At 33.7% G+C, this 24,232-nt stretch overlaps 1 protein-coding gene across 1 annotated transcript in view; it reads left to right on the forward strand.

Moving 5' to 3' along the window:
- The window catches only part of LOC138712033 (A disintegrin and metalloproteinase with thrombospondin motifs 7-like), a 453,002-nt gene that overhangs the window by 21,219 nt on the left and 407,551 nt on the right, over positions 1-24,232 (forward strand). Inside the window, exon 2 of the mRNA XM_069843422.1 lies at positions 12,775-12,813. Coding sequence (XP_069699523.1) covers positions 12,775-12,813 — 39 coding nt within the window. The remainder of the gene's footprint in view (positions 1-12,774; positions 12,814-24,232) is intronic.

Here is a 24,232-nt window from a genome sequence, read left to right on the forward strand (position 1 = left end):
CTGTATTTGTGTCTTGTATTTTTTTCTCTTTTTTTTTTTCTTAAAGGGGTTTGTTCCAGGCGAGTTACGGACATTTATTTTTTTCGCACAGAGATTTATGTAATTTCTCTTTTGTTTGCCCTACAGTATGTTTTCTTAAAGTAAGTTGTTCTAGGCAGGTAAGTGGAGATTTTGACATATGTTATACCGTTCTGTAACAATGCCCGAAAAAGTGTTACATTAGAATCACTTATAATTTTTGAAAAAAAAAAAAAAAACACAGCGAAACAAAATATACGAGTACCATCGTATACATAAAAGTGTCCTGTAATCGTAAACATCCCCACGAAATCGACCGGGGAGACGAGAATATACCTGGATAACTGTAGTGTTTCCGGAAGCAATTTTATGCGCATATCTCCTTGAGATCTGAACTGATCTGGACGTTTGAGATTTCGATCGATCGAGTGCGGAGAGGTCGACCAAATAAACGTGAAAAAAAATAATAACCATCTGGTGTAAGCCCTTAATTTTCAAAAGTAGTCTTGAAAATTTGTGAAGTTTCAAAATGCTTCGAAATTCAAAGGCAAGTGTTCAATCTGAAACTCTAGATCAAGTTCGAAAACGTTTCATGGAAAATTCAGTTAATGTTTCAAAGAGTTCAAATTCTATTTTTAAATTTCATAATAATTGACAAGCACTATTCACATTTCAGGAGAAGATTCGAACAAAAAATGCGAGTTTTTCTCCGACTCTTACAACCAACCGCCCGACACGGAAGTGGGCGGCCAATGACTGAATCTTGTTTGTTCGAGCGGACTAATGACACCACCTCTATCCACTTGCTCTTGCAGAGACGCTGAACTACTAGCTTACCCTCTCCTCTTACCCCGCAAGGATCATAAACTCCTCGGAGGGATTCTCTCGTGAAATTTGTACAGTAGTGGAACAGGAAAAGGTCGTTGCTATTATTAAAAGAGAATCGGGCGGGATATGCATAATTATGTTTGCAGATGTAAGTTATGAGAACCTCTTCCCCTTACCAAGTAGTCAGTAACTTAGAAAAGAACAAATTTGTGAAAATCTATATTATTCCAGAACAGAAGTTAGTGTGTTACTGGCTCTTCTGCATTCACAATGTCGAAGCATGGGGTATACACAAGTTAAGAGCTAGCAAAGAAATTTGAAGTGTTTTCTTCTATCGATAGCTTAATTTATGTGTGCACATAGATAAAACATGGCACAAGTTATTAACATAAACTTTCTAAAAATAATAACTCGCTGGTTAATACTAATTTTGGATATTTTTCATTTTCTCAAATCCCAATTATATTTAGAATTAATAATATTCTACTGTATTATTATTATTATTATTATTATTATTATTATTATTATTATTATTATTATTATTATTATTATTTTGTGCCATATTTTTATGCATTTAAAAATTGTGAGTTATTCTTTGTGAAATGGCAAACCCAAATATTATTGCTATTATTATTATTATTATTATTATTATTATTATTATTATGTGCCATATTTTTATATGAATTTAAGAATTGTGAGTTATTCTGTGTCAAATGACAAACCCAATTTGGGCCAGACTGAATAAATAAAAATATATTATTATTATTATTATTATTATTATTAGTATTATTATTATTATTTTAATTAACTGCATGCGATTATGTTTATCTTAATTGTTACACTGTATTTGATTAGGGTTGGATTGTGATAATTTATTAATGAATTATTAATACTAATTATTGAACATTATTGTCTGCAGACGAGGATGCAGACTCTCACGTATTGGTTTTCTTTGAAACAGATTGCAAAATGGGTAGCGGATATGCGTGCAGATTTTCATGCAGATCGGGTCGCTGTTGCGAAAGTTATTACAGAGATACGTTTCCACGTGACACGAATTATAATCCGAACCTTTTCTCCTTATGTAGGAAAGTAGGGTAACAAGCTATGCAAGAAACTACGCTAATTGGACGGAGATATGCAACAATAGATCAACGACAATTATAAAAAAATTTAGATATTTGTACAAATCTGTTTGGCTGGATAATTTAACTCATTTAAAATCAAGAATGCGATATCTGCACTCCGCTGCAATTTATAAGCAAAATTCGTTTATTGAATAAATTTCATTTATTTATTTTACTTTGCAATATTAAACCAACTGCTGGTCTGTTATAAAAAATCGATTAGTCTTTTTATTATTACATGTGCTATTTGTGTTTTGTATAGTATGAATGTTACTATACTTCTTGCATAAAATTTTTAATAAATTATCAAATTTATTTTAATGATGAATATCTCGAAAACATGTTTTCGACGGTTGGTTTCTTATTGCGTAACTCCGTCTAATTATATTAGACTACTGTGAGTCCGCTTAAAATCCAACGTTTCAGGGTAGGTTTTAAGTATATTGTTCCATCAATTGTTGGATTTATTACTCCTTGTCTCATACTTTAGCATTCTTTTAAATTAACCCTACTGAAGAGTTTACTGAAATCAGACGGAAATAATTATTGAAGGAACAAAATGAAAAGTCAACATATTTGGTATCACATATATCTGTTGGTTGATACAAAAGTTCTTAGCGTTGTTCGCTGTGACAAAGATTTTATTTGAGGTGAATAATAGACAGATATTAATCACTAATATATTCTCCTACATTAGATATGACTCTCTACCAATGCTGGGTAGTTTTTTATTTCTGCATCTGAAGGGATCTCCTGGTTTGGAGTTAAGGAAGTCATCAAGCCAATTTTGTAAAGTATCTTCGTTATCGAAGGAGTTCCTTTGAAGATTGTTGGATGCAGAACGGAGAAGGTGGAAATCTGAGAGCGCAAAATTGGGAGAATATAGGAGATATGGATTCACTTGATAGTTGCTTTTGTCATGTTAGCGGAGTGCGGGCGTGCTTTATCGCGTTGCAGCTGTACTTGTTGTAGTCTTCCCAGTCGTTTTACTTCAACTGCGTCTGAGTTGTTGACAATAAATGTCAGCAGTTATGGTTACAGTCCTGCGAAGCAATTCGTAGTACACGACGCCTTCTTTAGCTCACAAGACGGATAGGTCTAACATAATCTTTTGTGGATGAAGACTAACTTTTGTACGGAATTTTGTGTGTTGAAACGACAGAACCATCGCTCTCGGGCTTCGCTTTCAAAGTAGAGAAATAAAGTAAGAAAAACTCTCAGGTCAAAATAATCGAGACTGGTGTAACGTCTTTATCTTTAACAAATTTCGGGTTTTCTTGTCGAAATTCGAACCCAGTTTTTTTGTACGAAGATCTACGCTTAATAGCTAACTATACGATATTGAAAACACGGAAAAAATGGCTATTGTTCTATATTGTATTATTATGGACCACCCGGTATATCTTTTATTCGCAGAAACATATTTTACACTAGACGTAGGAACGATTGCCATAAATATTGTGTAATGTGTTCATTCTTATGCAATGAGACTGCACCGATACAGGGAGGCAGTTTTACGATCCAATAAGCCGTCGGCAATTAGGCGGCGACGAAACAAACTTCCGGTTAAACTGCCAACGTAACAACATGCAAAATAAATTCCAATATAATGATCTTGGCTTATTTAATGTTATACTATTCGAACTATAGAATAAGCGGCGGAGTGTTTTACTGTGTCGCTGACAATTTATATGGCTTTAATCATATGCTAATCTCTCAATACTTTATACAGCCATTGGCACATGAAAATTTACTGCTCGGATAACGTGTAGATAAAATTCTGTCTTGTACAGGGACATCATTTTATTTTTACTTCAATTTTTATTGTACCTGAGTTTTGAATGTACTTCACTCCCACCCCCCTCTACTAGTAAACTTCCAATCGTCTTCCACACAGAACCGAGACCGCGTATGCAGTACTGAGTTAGTGAGTATAGTACTTTCCAGAAATATGTTCGCGTTTTCCAGTGACGAAAGAGCTTTCAATATTGAATCATATTTTCGCACAGGTACTGTCGTCCGTTTGGGTACGACGCATCCCGGTTTCTCCCACCTGCTTCTGTTCGCCCCTCTGTAAAGTCTAGTAGCTGGGCTGTGTTAGCTCTTTTCTGAGAACATTAATTACTGTTAGGAATTGGACGTCTATGTAATATTATACAACTGTTTAAAATAACTTAAATAAAAGGGCCTCGTTAAATAATTAACTGTCACGTGATTCTCCCCCTTTCTACGACCCTACGACAAAACCACTTGAACGGACAGTAGAGAGCATTTCTGAGTAATTTTTTCTTTTCGGATCGGGCAGAAGTGAAGATTAAATTTACAGTACGTAAGGTACTCTTTTTTTTAGAGTAGATACAGAATTATTTCAACATGAGTTACTCGTGCGAAGGACGAAACTGGTAATTGGAATTAGGTAGTACAAGAGTCTATAGTGCGATAATATGTACAAAGAACTGAAGCGTGTATCGAAATGAACGGCCACCATTTTCAAAAATGTGTTTAAATATCCATATTATGATTATTTTTCAATTTAATTTCATTCTCTATATTGTACGCTAATGTGCTGTAACAGTACAATATACACTGCATAATTAATACGTCCGAATGGATAGCTCAATTCGTGAGTAAAAACACTAAATGTTAATACAGTACTGTATTTTGATTAAACAAAAACCTAATGAAAATTATCCTAGTTTACATAAATGGATGAACCTCTTTTCTTCCCTCCTATACCTAGTAAAGTGATTTGTATTTTACGCCAGTATCATCGAACTCCAGTCTTGGAAGGGGAAGCAAACGGTGTTTCCGGTTCTAGATCTTTAACCCAAAGATATAGCCAGGTTAATATTAAAAATGTTAGTAAAAATAAAATGATGTCCCTGCATAACGCTCTTCTCTCAGAGATTGAAATGGCCTGACAATATTAATTTCTGAGTTTCATTTTATAATTCCTTTTGTTGACCACATTTCTATCTATTGGAGTTTTGTAATAATGCTACCGAATATATTCTAAGCCCATATTTTGTGTTTTGGCATGTAACGTCTATATTCCGCCTACATTAACAGAAAAAAAATGAAAGGATTTGGTGGAAAATAAATTACACTGATCGACATAGAAATGCTAACGTTATATCCGATAAATTCAACAATGTGAACGAGTCCTTTCCTATGCACAAAGGAGTCCGCATATATACCGGTACATAACCAACTTGGAAGAGTTTATTATACTCCATGGAGGGTTTTTGAATATAATATTTTTTTAAAGTAATGTTATTCAGTTGTGCTGTGACATACACGCGAAACAGGCGCGTGCACAAAACATACATAATTATAAAAAGTTAATACAATGTTGGCATTATCCATATATGGTAAAGGAAGGTAATATTATGGTACAAATAATATCGTGATAATTCTTTTTTGAGAATTTTTTACAATTTTACTGAACCAGAGGAAGATCGGTTTTTTTCGTCAGCGTATTAAGGGAATGTTCATGGACAAGTTTCTACACAAAACCGGTTCTTCTCTCGCTCAGTAAAATTGTAAAAAAAAAAAAAAAATTCACAAAAAGTACTATCATAATATTAATAGTATCACAATATTACCAACCTTTACCCTATAGGAGGTAAATGACAACAATATTTATGAGATATTCTCATGGGCTTATATTATTCAGTATACCAATTCTTAATGATCTCTAGTTAAAAAACAGTTCTTTACTTGACCCCTATTTTAATGCATTATTATTTGACGATTGAGTGCTATTCATAGCTTATTTCATTTCTTTATTAGACTTGCTTAAATTATAATGCAAATTGCATTTATTTACCTAGTTACATTACCATAATTCCTGTATATACGTTACACGAAATCTTGGGAATTTCCTCAAATTCACCGTCACTTTTTGTGAGATATTTATATGGATATATAGTGAAACTTTTCTAAATGTATCTCATATTTTATGGTCTGTTGTTTCATTAAAGATCGTACTATGAAACTCTTGTCAGTATAAACTATACGCACATCTTTCGAACACTGTACTCCAGCATAAACAAATTTTTATCTCATTCAGGTAAGGGTTATTAATCTTTAAGGAAACTTAGTATACTTGCGAGTATTTGACGTGATAGAAGGATTCATTAATGCTAAATTAGCCGATATTCGTTTAATAATGGAGAATCAGGAGAATCAGCAAACATATTAAGTGAGCTCTATAGGCAAAGATTTCCAAAAAATAGTCAGATTTCAAATGTTCATTGCTGTGCACCAAAGATTACGGAATACAGAAACTCTTCGTCCTGGAAGTATTAAGGAATCTACATACATGTCATTTTTTCACGAAAAATAACTTAGAAAATTGAGTAGGCTATTTTTTTACATAATTATATTGAGAATATTATCCTCGATTACTTCTAAAAATATTTACACACATAGTCCATACACCGTCTACAATAAACAGTAAGGAAGCAAAGAATTGTTTTGTCTAAGATCTTCATTAACTTCAAATAATTGGGTTCAAACACATCTTTAACCCTCAACTGGTATTGCTTTTTTAATGTACGTTAACATATCCATATATTGACCCATAGATACCAGTTGAGGGTTAACTTTATTGTGGTCTGTAAAGTGAGCTCTGTCGGCAAAAGTTCCTAAATAGTCGAGTTCCAAATGGGCGAATATTCGTTGGTGTGCACCAGAGATTCCGGGATACAGTAATTCTTCGTTCTGGAAGTATTAACAAACCTGAATACATTGAATTTTTTCACGTCTAAAAAATAACTTTGAAGATTGGGCAATTCTTTACATTATATGGTTCAGCATAATATTATCCCTGATTATTTCTAAAAATATTTGCACGCATTGCTCCTTAATTAAACATATTAAATATTTTTTCCTCAATCCTTTATTAACTTCAATCTCATCTTTAACCCTTAAATTGACAAAGTATCCTGTAGGATACAACAGGTTAATAGGCTATAATATACTATAATTTTAATACAACAATTGAAAAAAAAATTGGTAGGAAAATTATAATTTCACAATACTATAATATTGTACAATATATAAAATATACATTGCGATAGTTGTTTTCTTTACGGTCCGACAAGGTTTAATAAACTAGTGTGAGAAATGAAGCTTTGCCAATTTAAGGGTTAACTTTATTGTAGTCTGTTTGTATTATTCTTGCTTCATATACGTTTTTATTACATTAATCATATTGTCTGTATGTTTGTGGTTTTCCCTTAATAGTCTGTTATGATATATTTCTATTGAATCTATCGAGACTTTTCACAGTCTAAAACGGGTAGATAAAGAACTAGACAAAATTCTCGTCTTGTTTTTTTTCTTCAAATAACTTTTATAATTAATATTACAATAACATTTGAGCTATCTTTCCTTTATCTTCTCATAATATTTTCAGTATTTTTAACACAGCGAAGAAAAGTAGAAAATCTGGTAACTCCGCTCGCTTGATGTTCTTCCAGCATTAATACAGCCGGCGATGCGGAGAGTTAGCAAAACAGCGGCGTGACGATCGTCGCACAATTCATGTCAATAGCTGATACGCTTGACAAATCGCATGTACAGTAGGAGAGGGAAAATGTATTACAGTGCTTTTAATTATCAAACGACTTTCTCAGATAATTACGTGAACCGAATGCCTAACATATTGAATTAGTTCCTGTTGTTCGTAATACCTTGCTGCATTGAAACAGGATGTAAATATGGATAAAGAGGTTGTAAGAAGATTAAATTTTCAATTGCTTTGTATCAAATGTTTTAATTTTTCACACTATTTTGAATGTCATAAAATTTTTTCTACGTTAGATGTGTTAGCTTAGTTCCAGTTTTGTGACATTTATAAGGCATTATGGAATATACTGACGTCTTTTAATATGAAATAAATTTAGAGTGCAAGAATTACTTTCTGACAAAGATAGATACAGATATGAAATAAAGTATTATTTTATTATGTGTTACCTAAATTTTGATCAGCAAAAAATTTAGACATCAAATTAAACACGAAAATTTGTTAGTAAGGTGAAAGTTCCTTAAAAATAAAGTTGTTAAAAATGTTATGTAATAAAGGAATTTTTCTTTAAATTATGAAAAGAATATTTAAATAAAATAGATTGCATATTAATCCTTATTAATTATGATGAAAAGAATTTATACTTACACACACAAATTCCACAATTTGGGACATCTGGCCGAAATCTACAGCTGACCACTAGGATCCAGAATACAAAGCAGAGGTTAAATTAAAAATACAATATGATTGCGGAGAGAATACGGAACAATGATAAATTTAAAAATAAAGTACAATTTGATTTCGGAGAAACATGAGATGAAAATATATTGAAGAGTAATGAAATGAAGTAAAAAAAATTACATAATATTATACAAGTGATTGTGTAAAATGGATAATGAATCTCTCAATACCATTAGACAGATTTTGTTAATGTCCTCATTAGAAAATTTAAGAGAAAGGAGAATGGTTTCGGTTAACTTAAATGAAGTTCCCCTAGCGCCAAAAAGAAGTCCTTTCACTTCCCATGTATTAATATTCATTTTGTATCTCTCACTGAAGTGAGGAATACATGGGTTGTAAATAGACTTCTTTTCATCGTTAACGTTATTGGCTTGTTGATCATCCTTCTCAAAACGGACAGTGGGATCAAGAATGAGGCTTCTTTGATTCCGGCGATCGATGGCTATAATGTCTGCTCTTCTCGTTGACCCATTCTCATCCAAGCAGTGCACTTCTTCGTAAACCTCCCACTTTGCCTTCCGAAGAGTGGTTGCGATGGAGCTTCTCACTTTATGGTGGCGATTGTTCCTCAGTAGTTCTCCTTTAGGGCAATAACCCTAAACATGCCCAAGGGTTTCTACTTCGCTGCATCCTGGATGATGACACTTTTGATCTTGAAAGGAACGACCTGGCACCGATCGTACTGCTGCGATGTTTGTGGACATCTTTATGGCATTGGTCCACTCTGAGGATGATATCCCTCTTCTATTACTAATCCAAGACTTGTTTTGACAATGTCTAATTAACTTAATTATTGTTAAATGTACCAAAGTTGTCACTGACTTTCAAAGTCAGAGCTGGCTTTAATTGCTCATATTTTCTTCATTTTCTACACAATTTAAAAAATTCTGGCGCTGGCATATTACACAAGGAATCTTACCATATCTTCTGGCCGAGTGATCACACTTCCTAATATATCGCAAAAAACTCTCAAAATGTCTCCATAATGTTTGATTATGTTACTAATAACGTAATAAAATCTCCTTTGTAATTTGGACAATAATTTCTATTGACTTTGTTGTTGTTAATACCCATTACTGATGTCTTCCATTGGGCTACAATTTTATTTTGTATTCGGATACGATTAAAAATGTATAGGCCTATGAATTGAACATCAAGAAGTGGCGATTTCGGGCTTGGTTGTAGTTTGTCGTAAGCAGCAAAGAAGTGATAACTCGTATCTGCATAAATGGCCATCTAATTTAACTACATTTTTATTATATTCACAAAATTAGACAGTTACTAATATTTTGTCCTCCAGTAGAAAAACTTACAAGGCAGCAAAATATATTAAAAGTTTGTCTATTTTGAGAAAAATCAATTTTTAAAACATTTTTTTTTACTTGCAAATTTAGAAATACGAAGTATCACTTCTTAACCATCGTTATATTCTTTTAATTTAATCCCATTCAATTCTTATTTTTCCCAATAGTTTTTTCAATAAAATTAATTCTTCTGAACAGGGATTCATTTAAGAGTGATCCAACATTCGTTTCCATTCAGTCGAGCGATGTGTGACAATTGCTGTTTCTCTCAGCTGACGAACGGAATTCTCAATAGTTTCTCGTAAATACGCATCTAGCGTAGCAATATCACAAATGGAGCCGTTAATTTATGTATTGCGAACAGTGGTAGTATTCTGCGTGCAACATAAACAGATGGTGTTGTACATAGTTACTGTATGTTTTATTCGTAATTTCATCGTAAATAGCAACCCTTTTCCTCATATTTTGTTACTTATTTCTTTCTGTTGGGATTAAATCTGTATTAAACTAGTTTGAAACCATTTCCGTAATGTAAAACGTATAGCTATAGCAAATCGAAATAATTTTGAATTGTATTCTCATAGTTATGAAACAAAAGGTATGAATTCTTTAAGATTGTTTGAACCAAAATGCAACACTGTTACAACATTTAATCATAGTAATTTAGGCCCAAGAATATATATAACAAATTTATATTTAAATATCCTAATCTTGTCAATTCGAATAGTTTTAGTATTAAATTTAAAAAGTTATGCATGGATTTTATAAAAATTGAAAAATTGTAAATTTAAATTTATATACTATAATTGCAAATTCTATTGTATGATTATTAATTATAATTGTATTGTATAATTATTAATTTCAATTCAGGAATCCGCCCCTGAGCACGAGTGTACTCTTTCAGGTGCGAGCTAAAGTTTCTCGGTATATTTTATATTTTATGTTACAATTATTAGCAAAATAATAAATAAATAAATAAACACAAAACTGTAAAAAAAATAAGTGTAAGTATCAATAAATTATAACCACGAAGCACCATTGATACTATCAAGTGTTTCGTCCTCGAGTTTCAATAGCTTCATTTGGACAGTAGTTACGTAACCAGAAGTTGTACTTTCCATGATTTGCAATGATATCTTTACATTTGCAAAGATATACCATTAAAATCCCCAGTGGAAGATATAAATAGTTGTTTTTATTCCGGTTTCACTGTGTGGTGCAAGTTAAGATAGTTTTTGCTCTACCATACTATAATACCCTCATTACAAGTGACGTAACTGTACCTTAATGACATACATTAAAGTACTGCTATTCATTATGTTATTCCAACTATCGATTTCCAATGAAGCATATGCGATATTGATTAACGTCGTACGCGCAACAACTCGCAGGCCTTCAAAGGAGCAATTCAAAACGGCAGGCACAAACTGCACAATCAACAACATGTATTTAAAATAAAATCAATTCTGTTCATGTTCATTTGAGTATTCTAATAAATTGAATTCACTTCATGTGTTTTAATGTGTGTTGCTTTGAGGTTAAAAACGTAAAACCAAAGCCCTGAAAAAAATAAAAAATACGGCGTACATGCAAAAGTCCTCCGTGGCTGCCATCTGTTGAACTACTCGGGAACACGCTGAAAAGACACTCATGGTCCGTGCCTGTCATCTGTAGCAATAATCGAGAACATGCTGAAAATACACTCATGGCCACCATTTCATTATCAGCAAAGTAACAACATAAGATATTTGTAAAAAGTCAAAACTTAGACATTTAATAATTGTGGTCGAACAAAAAAAAACAGTCGCATGTATCTTGCCTATAATGGTAACTACGACGCTCGTATGAAAATTATGAAACTTGCTTACGCTCAGTTCATAAACATACTCGCGTCTTACTACCATTATAAACTCGTTGCATAATATACATTTTCTTGTATATGTATTGTTTTATATACCATTAATATTTATTCTGTTTGTAAAAACTTCCTACAAGCCAACAAATACTTTTAAATTACGTCGTTTATTTTTTGTTGCGTCGTCTTATAAATGTGTTTATAATTTTTTCCTGCTCTAATTTACAGAACTGTCAATTTTTCATTTTTATTTTGTGTTTCGATTGTATCTTATGACCCGTTTCTTCTACAATTAAGCACATAAATAAAAAATAAAAAATCACTTGTCTATTATTTCACTCCAAAATTTCAGTTGTTTGTTTTGCCTAATACTTGAACCTTGTTTTACTAAATCTCGATAATTAATTCAATCAATTTCCTTATCACATACTATCGACATCAGTACTGTTTTCGGTCTGTCCTTATATAATTCCTCTATTCTAAATGTTGCACACCATTATTACCACCATCATAATTATCATCATTGTAATCATTACGTGACAGATTTGGAAAGAGAATTATTGTTTTCTTTTTGGATTCCGTAACTTTTGTCCATTAGCTTTTTATTAAGCAATTACTGATCATTTGATAGTATTTGTGCCCTTATTATTTGGTGATTTAAGAATTTAATCTCAATATTTTGTAACGCAATACTTTATTTGTATCAGTTATTTAAATTCGAGTAGCATGTTCCTGAATAGTAGGAATGTTATGAGGATATGTTATAATACTTTAAATGGATATTTTACTGTTTCATTAAACCTTTCTAGGAGTTTAAATATACATTTCTTTTACTTTAAAATCTGAAGTCTAGTAATAATAGGTGAACAAAAATCATTAAGGAGCTATTTAATTTTGAATATAATTCCATTCCGAAATGAATGTGGCATACTTTTTGTAACATTTTAAATTATTGCAATTTTTTATATTTTTCTAGAGTAGGTACTTAGAATTTATTTTTGACAATCCATTTATAATTTCACAGAATTTTGTTATTACTTTAATTTTCTCGAATCCTACTTAGTGTAGTAAGTAAAAAACATAATGCTGGAAAGAAAATCTTTACAATTGTTTTATGTTGCACTTTTGGGCCTTAATGTATGAGTAATGAAATACATCAGTGCTGCCAAATCATTTAAGAAAACATTTTTAATGTTTTATAAGTTGTATTTATGCTCGTTTAATCCACGATTTATGCAAATAATTTGACCATATCTACAACATTTCATTGTCTCTGCAAAATATGTGATGTACTCTGTTATTATGTGCAGTTTACATTGCTCTATTTATTATATTATATCTTAAAAGTTATTTTTTTTCCTGTTTCAGGGTCTATCGCGAGTCAAGGAAACTCTACGTTACGTGGTGGTAAGTTGCTCTGTTACCTAACCACTTCTTTCTTCATTAATATACCGATGGTTAAATAATTGTTCTGTTGCTATGCATTTATACTACATACACATTTGAATGAGTCTTTCACTAGCCATGACATTATTAACCTCAATGTAAGATGTCGAATAGACCAACTCCTTTAATGGAATAATCAGCACAATTAAATGCGTGCAATGAAGAGTCTCGACAGTTCATGATTTAACGACTGATTTTGCTTTGAGAAGACATATTACTCCCCAGTCTCCTTGTCAGGGAAGTTTCAAGATTACGATGAAACAAATTAGTATTTATTTATGAATATTTGTTACTAAAATCCCTATCTATTTCGTCCTTAAATGATATATTTTCTATTGCAATTTATGGGATAATTGGGCTACTAGTCCTACAGATGACAAGAGTTATTATGTCCTGTTTCTTAATAAATTTATGTCGAAAAGTCTTACAACGCTATAAACCTATTACAGTATGAGGTGAAAATATTTAATAAAAATGATTAAAAGACTAACATTACCATCATCATCTTTTTCCTTTGAAGTCTTCTCGGCTTTACATTTTCTTGTCATGTCTTCCTAGCTGTCCTCTTTCTCGGTGGCCTGAAAGGTAATGATTTAATGCTTGTTTTAGGATCCGGTTCTCTTGCATTCTCTCTACATGATTTATCCAATCACTTCTGTATCACCTTAGTTTATGTGTAATACCCTCCACATTTATATAATTTCTAATTTCATTGTTCAGTAGTCTATATAGCCTTTTACAGTTCTTAGGAAAGACAAATCGGCCGAATCTATTCTTCGCAAATCTCTTTTATTTACAACCCCATGATTCGCTTTGATGAAGTAATGTTAGTACTAGTGACTGCAATGTTCGAACATGACAGAGGCAACCAAGACATTACAAACTTCGTTTTATTTCAAATGAAAAACAAATCGCAAGATCTGTGCTAGAATTCTTAAGCGATAAAAAACATGAAGGAGTGAAAGTGTAGGACAGCGAATATTTTTATAACAATATGGAGTCCACACCTGTGGAGTAACGGTTAGCACGTCTAGCCGCGAAACCAGGTGGCCCGGGTTCGATTCCCGGTCGGGGCAAGTTACCTGGTTGAGGTTTTTTCCGGGGTTTTCCCTCAACCCAATATGAGCAAATGCTGGGTAACTTTCGGTGTTGGACCCCGGAATCATTTCACCGGCATTATCACCTTCATCTCATTCAGACGCTAAATAACCTAAGCTGTTGATAAAGCGTCGTAAAATAACCTACTAAAATAAAAAATAAAACAATATGGAACAAACACGACAGGCCTCCTTCTGCAGAGCTAATATCGAACTTCGCCATACTTGACGAATTTGAACCGAACTTAGCGCCTTTAATGTACGACACTACTTGGCACAGCCATCACATTGTAAAATTTGAGTTTGCATGTCCTTCCTATTTTGACCTATTAGACTTCTTCTTACTGTTCTACATAATTAATTGGTATCCATTTCATTTTGCTTCTCTATCCTTTTCTCTACCAAATAATATTTTAATTCCCAAATAGTTAAAAGTTTAAATGTGTTCTAAAGTTTCATTTCTGAATAAAATTTTAGTTGTAATGGGATATTTGCCACTGAATGCCAAAATGTATGTTTTTTTCGGGATATTTTAAGGTTATATAAATTACAAATGTTTCTCAAATGAAATAATTTCTTGTGACATCCTGAAGTGTTTCCGAAATAACGAAGTTCTTTGTCTTAGCAGTGTTATTCCAATAGATCTGGCATATATATTTTCGAGTGACAAAATTATCCATGGGGAGGTTGCCAGTTCTCTTGCATGTACAGTTATTTCTGCAACTAACATGTTTCCTTGAAACTGATATAGGTACGTGTATTTTATATTTGTTCAAATTTCCCTGATGTAAGATGAGAAATGGCACTATTCTAGCTCGTACGGTAACGAGGTGGACTCGAGATCTCAGTTGCACCGGGATAGGGTTCGAATCCCGCTTTGGCTAATGACCTTTTTATATAGGATAACCTTCGCCGCTGATTCTGGTTAAGATTTAGTCCAGTGGTTATGTAAAGTTTATGTTCTGCTAAAGGATATGTCAAATTTCTTCTGGTAGAACAAGCATGCCGAATATATTGTTGGTAGTTCATTTATTTCTAATTGCTTCACTTCTTATTTTATGTTTTAATTTAACTCCTCTATTCAACATAGAAACAGCATATCATCAGCCTCTAACCTTCTTATCATACTTACGGAGCACTCATATTTCACTGTCATAAATAATAATACTATAATTTGTTTCGAGAGGACAATATGTAATACAATTTGAAATTCTTTAGACATACCTTTTCTAAAAAGGTTTCTTAATTATTATTCCATTCACTTTGTTATATTTCTGCAGGTTTTCTCCTAAAATAAAATTAATTGTATGATTCGATAAAGTGCAGTGTAAATATTTAAACACGCTTATTTGCTCGATAATTTTGCCACTGAGTATTTTTACCCTTCTAGTTTGCTTTTCTCCCATTACCAAGACTTCATTTTAGTCGAAAAAATGTTCATATTTTACTTTTCCACTATTATATATAGTTCTGTTACATAGGCTATTTTATTTTAAAATATGTCAATAGTACCTGGTAATGGGTCATTCCATTATTACTAGTGTGACAAATACTTAGTTATAACAGAGGCTAAGGATGTTTGAGAATAATGTACTTAGGGAAATATTTAGAACTAAGAAGGTTGAAGTTTACAGGAGAATGGAGAAAGTTACACAATGCAGAGCTGCACGCATTGTATTCTTCACCTGACATAATTAGAAACATTAAATCCAGACGTTTGAGATCAATAGGACACGTAGCACGTATGAGCGAATCTAGAAATGTATATAGTGTGTTAGTTGGGAGGCCGGGGGAAAAATACCTTTGGAGAGACCGAGAGGTAGATGGGAAGATAATATAACAATGGATTTGAGGGAGGTGGGATATGATGGTTGGAACTGGATTAATCTTTTTCAGTATAGGGACCGATGGGGGGTTTATGTGAAGGCGGCAATGAACATCCGGTTTCTCTAAAAGCCATTTGGATAACTAGAAGTCTTAATATTACCTCAGTTTCTTATCTTGTAGGCAGTTCAAAAAGTTATGGTATATAACTTTTGTTACCTAGTTTATCCATAATTATGAAATCCATATCTTTTGTCTAAAAAAAGGGGGAGGGGGTAGACCAAATGTTACGAGTATGACAAAACTTCCCATTCGCATCGCGCATTCATGTAGTTCATTCAGTAACTTCGCTAAGTAAGTACTCTGGTAAGTACTGAAAGAGTGGGGCACTTTTTTTTCTGTACCTTTAAGATTTTTAGAACAAGATTACTCTGATTTGCGTTTGATGAAGGCCATACAAAATATTTATAACATATTACGGGTGGGACTGAATAGTTAAAATATGAAATTTCAATTATTTTATTATTATTTTCCCCAAACATCTGAAAATATAACTAATTGAAGATATAAAAAGAAATAATAGTGCAATCACACGGTTTTACTGTTTGATTTAACTGTGAAAATCAGTCATTTTCAAACAAAAACAAACTGTCCACGCTTATTTATAACTATTGGATGTTTCACTTTTTTAAACTATGACAGAAGCTTTCTCCTTTGGCCAGATACATGAACAACTCCCACTATAACCAACTTAGGAAACAAAACGATTGAAATTATCAAACAATTAACAAAGTTGTGCCGTTTATGGCAACATGTAGATTTTTATTTTAAAATGCAATACATCCATGTCTCCTGGACTATGTTGCATATTTTAACATACAGAAATATAATTTTTTATGTAAACTTTTTTTTTTCAGATACAAGACCAGTTGACATGGAATGACCCTCATACAATATTTTCTAGAATTAATTACAAGTCTATATTCCGAATCTCTGGAACGGAATAGAAATTCGAATCTCTATCGTCCAGACTAGGTTAGAAATCTTAAGTCTGAATGTGCAGGTATGGAGCTCTCATTGAGAAGTCTTCGGAATCATTAAACATCGGGTTATTTGAATAGATGGACTTGCAGACGGTGCCTTTCTTTACGAAGGTCTCGCATTCCACTTTAGCTATGTGCATTGGCCTTGATTTAGAATAAGTATAAAACCAGGTTTTTAGTGGTCGACATCATTAAAACAAGCCGCTACATGCTTCAATTTATGGGTATCTACACACGAACTTGTGATGGCACATATTTTACCGATGTTGTATGACAGATTTGCATTCTTTGCGATCCGTAGGCCTACACAATATCCCGTTACTGATGGGGGTAGTCAATTCGTATAGAACAATATCTTTCCGTTACCTGTTTCATTAATTTCACCAAGTTTCTACTTCAGAATTTCTTTGATTTATAAATATCTAGTTAAATTAAGTTTAAAAGTCCAGCAGTAATTCAGAGAGCTGCCGACTTTTCACAAGAAGAGATTTCTGGTAAATCCTTTTTTACATATGAGTGTTCCTTCGGATTTTTTTTTCTATAACATGGGCTACATATGTATAACAAGCGATACAAGTGGCATTAATGACGTAATGATTACATTTATTGCTTATTTATATAGTATCAATATATTTAAACAGTTAGCCACCGGCGTGGCTCAGTCGGTTAAGACACTTGCCTGCCGGTCTGAAGTTTTACTCGGGAGCGGGTTCGATCCCCGCTTGGGTTGATTACCTGATTGGGTTTTTTCCGAGGTTTTCCTCAACCATAAGGTGAATGCCAGGCGAATCCTCGACCTCATCTCGCCAAATACCATCTCGCTATCATCAATCTCATCGACGCTAAATAACCTCGTAGTTGATACAGCGTCGTTAAATGACCAAAAAAATTTAAACAGTTAAGCGCACTTTTCTGCTGGTAGAATTGCTGTTAAGGTAAACGCCAAGACAATCAGCATATCTCCTTTCCAGATACTCTGAAAACCAGTAGGCCTATATCTTAGCTGTGGGGGGACTCCTGGGAGTAGTCATCTTATATACATTAAGAATAAACATGTCGGTTGCTATAGTAACCATCGTGCTATATCGTTTGCTACCCGTCTCTTATACTCCCTGTCCCATTTGGGTTGCATCGTTTGATTCCACTACGAACGTTATACCGCTTCGCATTCTCGAGTTATACTGTCTCGGCTGCCGCGCGACCAGTCGATTTGTGCCTTATCTCCCCCCTCCCACATATCGCTAGATGATGTCACCTGTACAACTCAAGGTCACGTTGTATACGTTGATTCTTCGTCTGTCGATTACCATTTACTTCGTTCGAATATGTTGTGTAGTTTAAAAATTACAGGCGGAGCAAAAATGGTCTGAAAAAGTGTCGGTTGACTTTCTAGGATGGCACCCTACTACTCGACCAAACTTATAGACATATTCACGTCAAAAGTGTACGCAAACTATCAACATAATCTGGAAGAATTAAAGAAAAATATTCAAGCGAATTTTGCTGTACAACAATAACGTCATGTAGAATATTTTCAACAGGATTGACGCAGATTTAAGAAGAGAGGGTGAATACTTCGATCGTGTGATGTAATAACGAGTACTGTATAATTATTTCTAGTGAATAAATGAAGTTACGTACTTCAGTATTGTAAGTTGTTAAAACAATAATTAACATTCGAGCGGCGCAGCGCTTCGTCAACGGAAAAACACTGTCAGATTCAACCTAACTGTGGACACCCGTTAGCTAGCACGTGCTCAGAGAATCTCTTTTTAAATTTGACATTATATTTTATTAACACTGCAACTTGTTTATTTGAAGTGTGTTTATACAATATTAATTATCAATTATGTATTACAAAAGATTCTATATTTTTTCTATAGCTATATTCACACTGAACATTCCGCACCACGTCATATCTTTGTTTAGCGTTAAGCGCTTGTTCGTGTATTTGTGGGAAAAGAAATATTCTCATGAAATTTCGGTCAGTGTATGGGATCGGTGCCTACCCAGCACCATGCTGAATTTGAGGAGCTACAGTGAGTAGCGAAATCCGGCTTCGAGAGACAGCTTTAACGGTTGAGGATGGGATATCAATTTAGGGAGCGAATTTCTAAGTGCTAAAAAAGAGATATTTAGGACTTTATAAAATCCAATTTAGTACTTTTAAAAATTTATATAAAATTAACAATTAATAATTTCAATTTAGTGATTATTACATTTTAGGAATAATTTATGTACAGACCCAGAAATAAAATTTGGGCCACCTGAATTTTCCAAGTTCCAGTTATAACATACTGCGCATCCTCAATGTTTACTGAGCACGCGCAGTATGTTATAATTGGAACTTTGAAAATTTAGGTGGTCCACATTTTGTTTCTGGGTCTGTACAAAGAACTGGTGCTGCTGAACTGAAGACTCAGGTTCCATCAGTAAAAGAGACTGACGGCTGATTGGCCAGTTTCATTTCGCTTAACAGGGGTGCATTGATGTAAAAATAAATATGTAAACTCTCGTCTAACCTGAACACCTAACACCTCCATCATTCTAGGATGGATTTTTTCCAAACGAACTTAGGTAAAATCTTCTTTCCTTTTCTTCTAAGACCAATATGAAACAAACTTGTCAAACCATTCCTTGTCTGTAAGATTAAATAGTATTTCTGTAGTTTTTTTTTGGCATTTTTGCATTTTCTGTACCGGAATTTTTATGTTAAACACAAAATACTAAAATCTTCTTTCCATTCCTTCTAAGACCAATATGAAACAAACTTGCCAAACCATTCCTTGTCTGTAAGATTAAATAGTATTTCTGTAGTTTTTTTTTTGGCATTTTTGCATTTTCTGTACCGGAATTTTTATGTTCAACACAAAATACTAAAAAGTAACTGTTCAGATACAAACATAGCATTTAGGCATATATAGAAGTTTATGGTTCATTTAAGCGCTTTAGGCCCTATAAAGTTTTGATAGGGGGATGCTGTGTACGTGAATTGCTCGGCCTTAGAGGCTTTGACGGTAACAACTTGTGTCAGGTTTACAATGCTGCCATCTAGTTGTTACATAAGGAGTCACGTCATAACTCCCATTCGAATTGCATTAGCGACTGTACTGCCATCTCGTGTTCGTTTACGGCGAACGGGTGGCGATCCTGGCGGTTGTTCTCTCCAAAGTGCTACCGATTTTAACATAGGGATGAGTTATCGGTTATATATATGATCTAGGGTGAAACGTAGAGATATCTGAATAACATAGTCTAGGACGTAGCAAACAAAATAGGTACTAAAAATCCATTCCTTAGAGATCATCTTGCTAGTTACACGTTACCCCTTACTGGTTGGATGATCTTTCGCCTCTGCTGAAACATATAGACGTGATGTCAATATTAATCGGTTGGTAGGTCTTGGTTCTTCATGGGCTGTCGCCCAAAACATTTATTAAACACATATTCAGCCTGCATTTATGTCACTCTTTTCAGCCTGTGTTTTCTGTCATAAAATTTCAATATCCTCACGTCAACAACTGAAAGCCGCTACCCGCCATGAATTCAGCAAATCGACAACGTTTTAGCGAGTAAAAATACATGAATAATAATTGCTTGGCGTGTGAACTAATTTCCTGCGAACGATTTCAAACGGGTCCTCGAATTCGTTGAATATAGCCAAGGCTTGAAAGCACTAATCGATCATTTTAATTTCCGCAAGAGAATGACAAGTAATTAAACTTGTTCACTTCTCTGATTTATGCTGTTCACAAATAACACACTCTTATTTATGCGATAAAACTGCCAAGAATATAATTGGTTTCTGTGATTACACACGCTACAGATCGCATTGCCTGTCATCGCCATTTCACACTTATAAGATCTTCTGCTAATTAGCAGTCGAGTTGAAGCCGTTTCCAGGGATTCAACGAGCGTAGGGGCTTGGTTGTGCATGGGTTAATTCCACGAACATAGCTGCTCGAAAATTAAAATATTTTGCTAGTGTTACAGAAGCTTCATAACAAACATACAGCCATGTATGTATGTATGTATGTATGTATGTATGTATGTATGTATGTATATATGTATATATGTATGTATGTATGTATGTATGTATGCATGCATGTATGTATGTATGTATGTATTATCACATTGCAAATGGGTAAAAACCCGGTGGCAGTGGTAACTAATTACACTCAATAATGACAATTAATTATAAACACAATATTAAATACAATTATTATTAATAATACTATCAATAATTAATGCTAATAATAATAAATAATAATATTATTATTATTATTATTATTATTATTATTATTATTATTATTATTATTATTATTATTATAAAATTAACAAGGAGCATCCTAAATTAAATGAAGCACGACCACTTAAAATAAGATTTAAAGTAAATCAAATTTATATCTTAATCCTAAGTTCGAACTAAAACCCACGAGTAATTCTACGGGCCAAACTTGGCTGAAATGCTTAGGGATGTTGTAATTTCCGCCCGATAAGCACTCCTATAAGTTACTTTTACTGTAACTATGTAACTTAATAGATGAAATTGATTTTCGTGACAAAATATTTGTATATGTATAAGACTATACTATAATATCATTTGTTACTGAACGTGCATAGAAAAGAAGTAAAGAAAAATTACTTATTGGCACAGATGATTTTATGTAAATCGCTGCTTTTTGTTGTTCTTTAAATAAAAGACAATTTAGTTTTGCTGAAAATTGTTATTTCATAATGCATCATTCTCGGGCAAATTGACTAAACATACATAACATAACATACTAAATGTTAATAAAATCCGTTCAAATAATTCGTGATAAATTTCTGTGAAGAAAGAGCCAGGGAGATAATACTGGGAGAAGTAAATATTTTGAAAATTTATTTTTCCTGCAGCAGATTGTATCTTTATTCTCCGCATACTAGGAAGTAAAATTATTTGTTTTGTTCGTTGCCCCAACAAAGGCTTTCAGAGTAACAATAAATCGCATCCTCCTTACTTCGACAGGAATAAAGATTTGTGTTCCTCTCAGGAACCACTATCAACACGAGAAGAATATCCGGAGGGAGCGATACTTGAAGAATGTGCAATGAGATTAAAAACTGGACTTCGCCATTGCTATTGGAAGTGATGCAAGTAGCCGTTGCATTTCTCCAACAAGACCTTGATGGAATTTCTGAACGCGATTGCATCATGCACTTCTGAACGTAACCTACATACAAGTCGCATTCATTGTTCTAGGAGGGCTCCTCTTAGTAACTGTCGTTAAAAGCTGACATTGCCAATAAATATACTTAACGATATGCTCATTTCTATTTCCTTATTTATTACTTTTTAAGTTTAGTAGAAACAACTTTGCTGCGTGTAACCTGTCTCAGGTGCAAATTGTTTCAGAGAAATCCATCAACATGAGAGACGTCAATAATAATTAACTATAGACATCTGACGTTTTGCCTCGTATTGAACATGTCTTATACCGAGTACTCCATGTCCCCTTGACCTACAAATTTCGCCGAATATCTCTGCTTCTACAGGGAATAGCGAAAGTTTTCATCTCACAAGCAAACGTTCTGATGGGGGCAGATAAAAAAAGTTATTTTTTTTTCTTCCACCATGTTAATAATGTCAAAAGAAGTGCTTATACAAATTTTGGCCACTCGACCGCAATTACGAGGCCGTCCAGAAAGTGATTTTCCCTGGGGTCGTTTATAGAAAAAAGCACAATTTCATGCAAATATATATTGAAACAGATACAGCAATTTTTGCTCTATTTGTCAACACATCCCCTACTGGAATTGCGACATTTGTCATACCATGGGATCAATTTTTGTGTCGTAGAAGTGAGCCGCCTCAGTCCGGAACCAGCGTTTGACTGCGTCTGCACCTCTCTCTGTCGATCCTATGATATGAGAAATGTCTCAATTCCGATGGAAAATATGTTGAAAAATAGTTCAACAAGTTGTATCCGTTCTAATAAATTTGTCCAATGAAATTGTGCTTTTTCTTTCTGTTAACGGCCCCTGGTCGAATCAATTTTTTTACGGCCCTCGTAATTGCGGTCGAGTGGCCAAAATTTGTACAAGTACTTCTTTTGACATTATTAACATGATAGAAGAAAAAAATAACTTTTTTATCTGCCCCCATCAGAACGTTTGCTTGTCAGAGGTTTTTCTACCTAATGTTAAGAAATCATCATCACCATCATCATCATCATCTTGACTACAATTAACGTCACAACCATACGCACCAATTTTGGGGGGCGGCAATACACTTTCTGCCCCCTCAACTTATGAAGTTTTTGACGTCCTCCCTAATAAAATTAATAGAGGAGCCTAGCCCCTCCAAATAATTTGAAGAGAGATTCGTCATGTTAAAAAAGTAATTAATTAGTTTGAAAAATAAGCCAGGACATGAGTAGAAAATAGTTATTTCAAATACATAAAATGGGTAAACAGTCGCAATGAACCTGTTGGCAACGTAACTCACATTGTCGCCTCATTTTCTCTCCTCCTGCTTTTGAGATCGGTGAATCCCCACACATGATGCAATAGTGACTGCACTTCTTTGTCTATGATCCATATGTTTTCAGTTCGCTTCAAATCTATTAACTATTGCCATCGAACTTTAAGGGCAATAAATATTACGAAGAGGCAGCGTTGCCAACCCTGCGGCTTGACTGGATATCATAATTTTATTGGTTCCAAATTATCCTACATATCGTTGGAGGATCGTACACTACAAATAAAAATATGCCTATTTGGATTGTCTTACCTAAAACCCTTCACTGTGTTTTATTTAATCGATTTTTTTTTTAATTCTTATGAGGAAATAATCGAGTCCTCTATAGTCCCGTCGCTCTTATTTCCGGCAGCCATTGCAGGTCGACTACATTTAAACGTGTGCGTCTTGTGATTTGCTGATGATGACGTTATGCATTTTCTAAGACTCGATAAATAGTTAATATAATCGCCGGCCATTTTGACTCTTTCGTTGGCGTTCGCAGAAAGCACACGAGGACGTTATTTGCCGCTCAGTTATTTGCTGATATACAGTGCGTTTGATTTATTATCATAGGATCTACGACATGGTAATGTTAACGGTGTGGCAAATAGATTCTTCGCCTGGTAGCTCGGCAACGAAAGAACAAAAATGGCGAACGACATTACCTACCTAGACTTTATAGAGCCTTCACTTCCTAAGGCGTAAGCAAAGAGGAGTCACGCCGGGAATAACAGCGTCGCGACTATAGAATCATAACTCACAATATTAAAAAATTTGTTTTGTAGCAATTAAGCAAAAACTTACATGTCACTAATTATCATTTGCAGAATTATTTTAAATATTCAATCTATTATAGGCTAATTCTAAGTATTAATGATGGTTTTAAGAAAAATCGTTTGTTTTATATAAGTTTA

The sequence above is a fragment of the Periplaneta americana genome, chromosome 13 (genome assembly GCF_040183065.1).
Source record: "Periplaneta americana isolate PAMFEO1 chromosome 13, P.americana_PAMFEO1_priV1, whole genome shotgun sequence".
NCBI lineage: Eukaryota > Metazoa > Arthropoda > Insecta > Blattodea > Blattidae > Periplaneta > Periplaneta americana.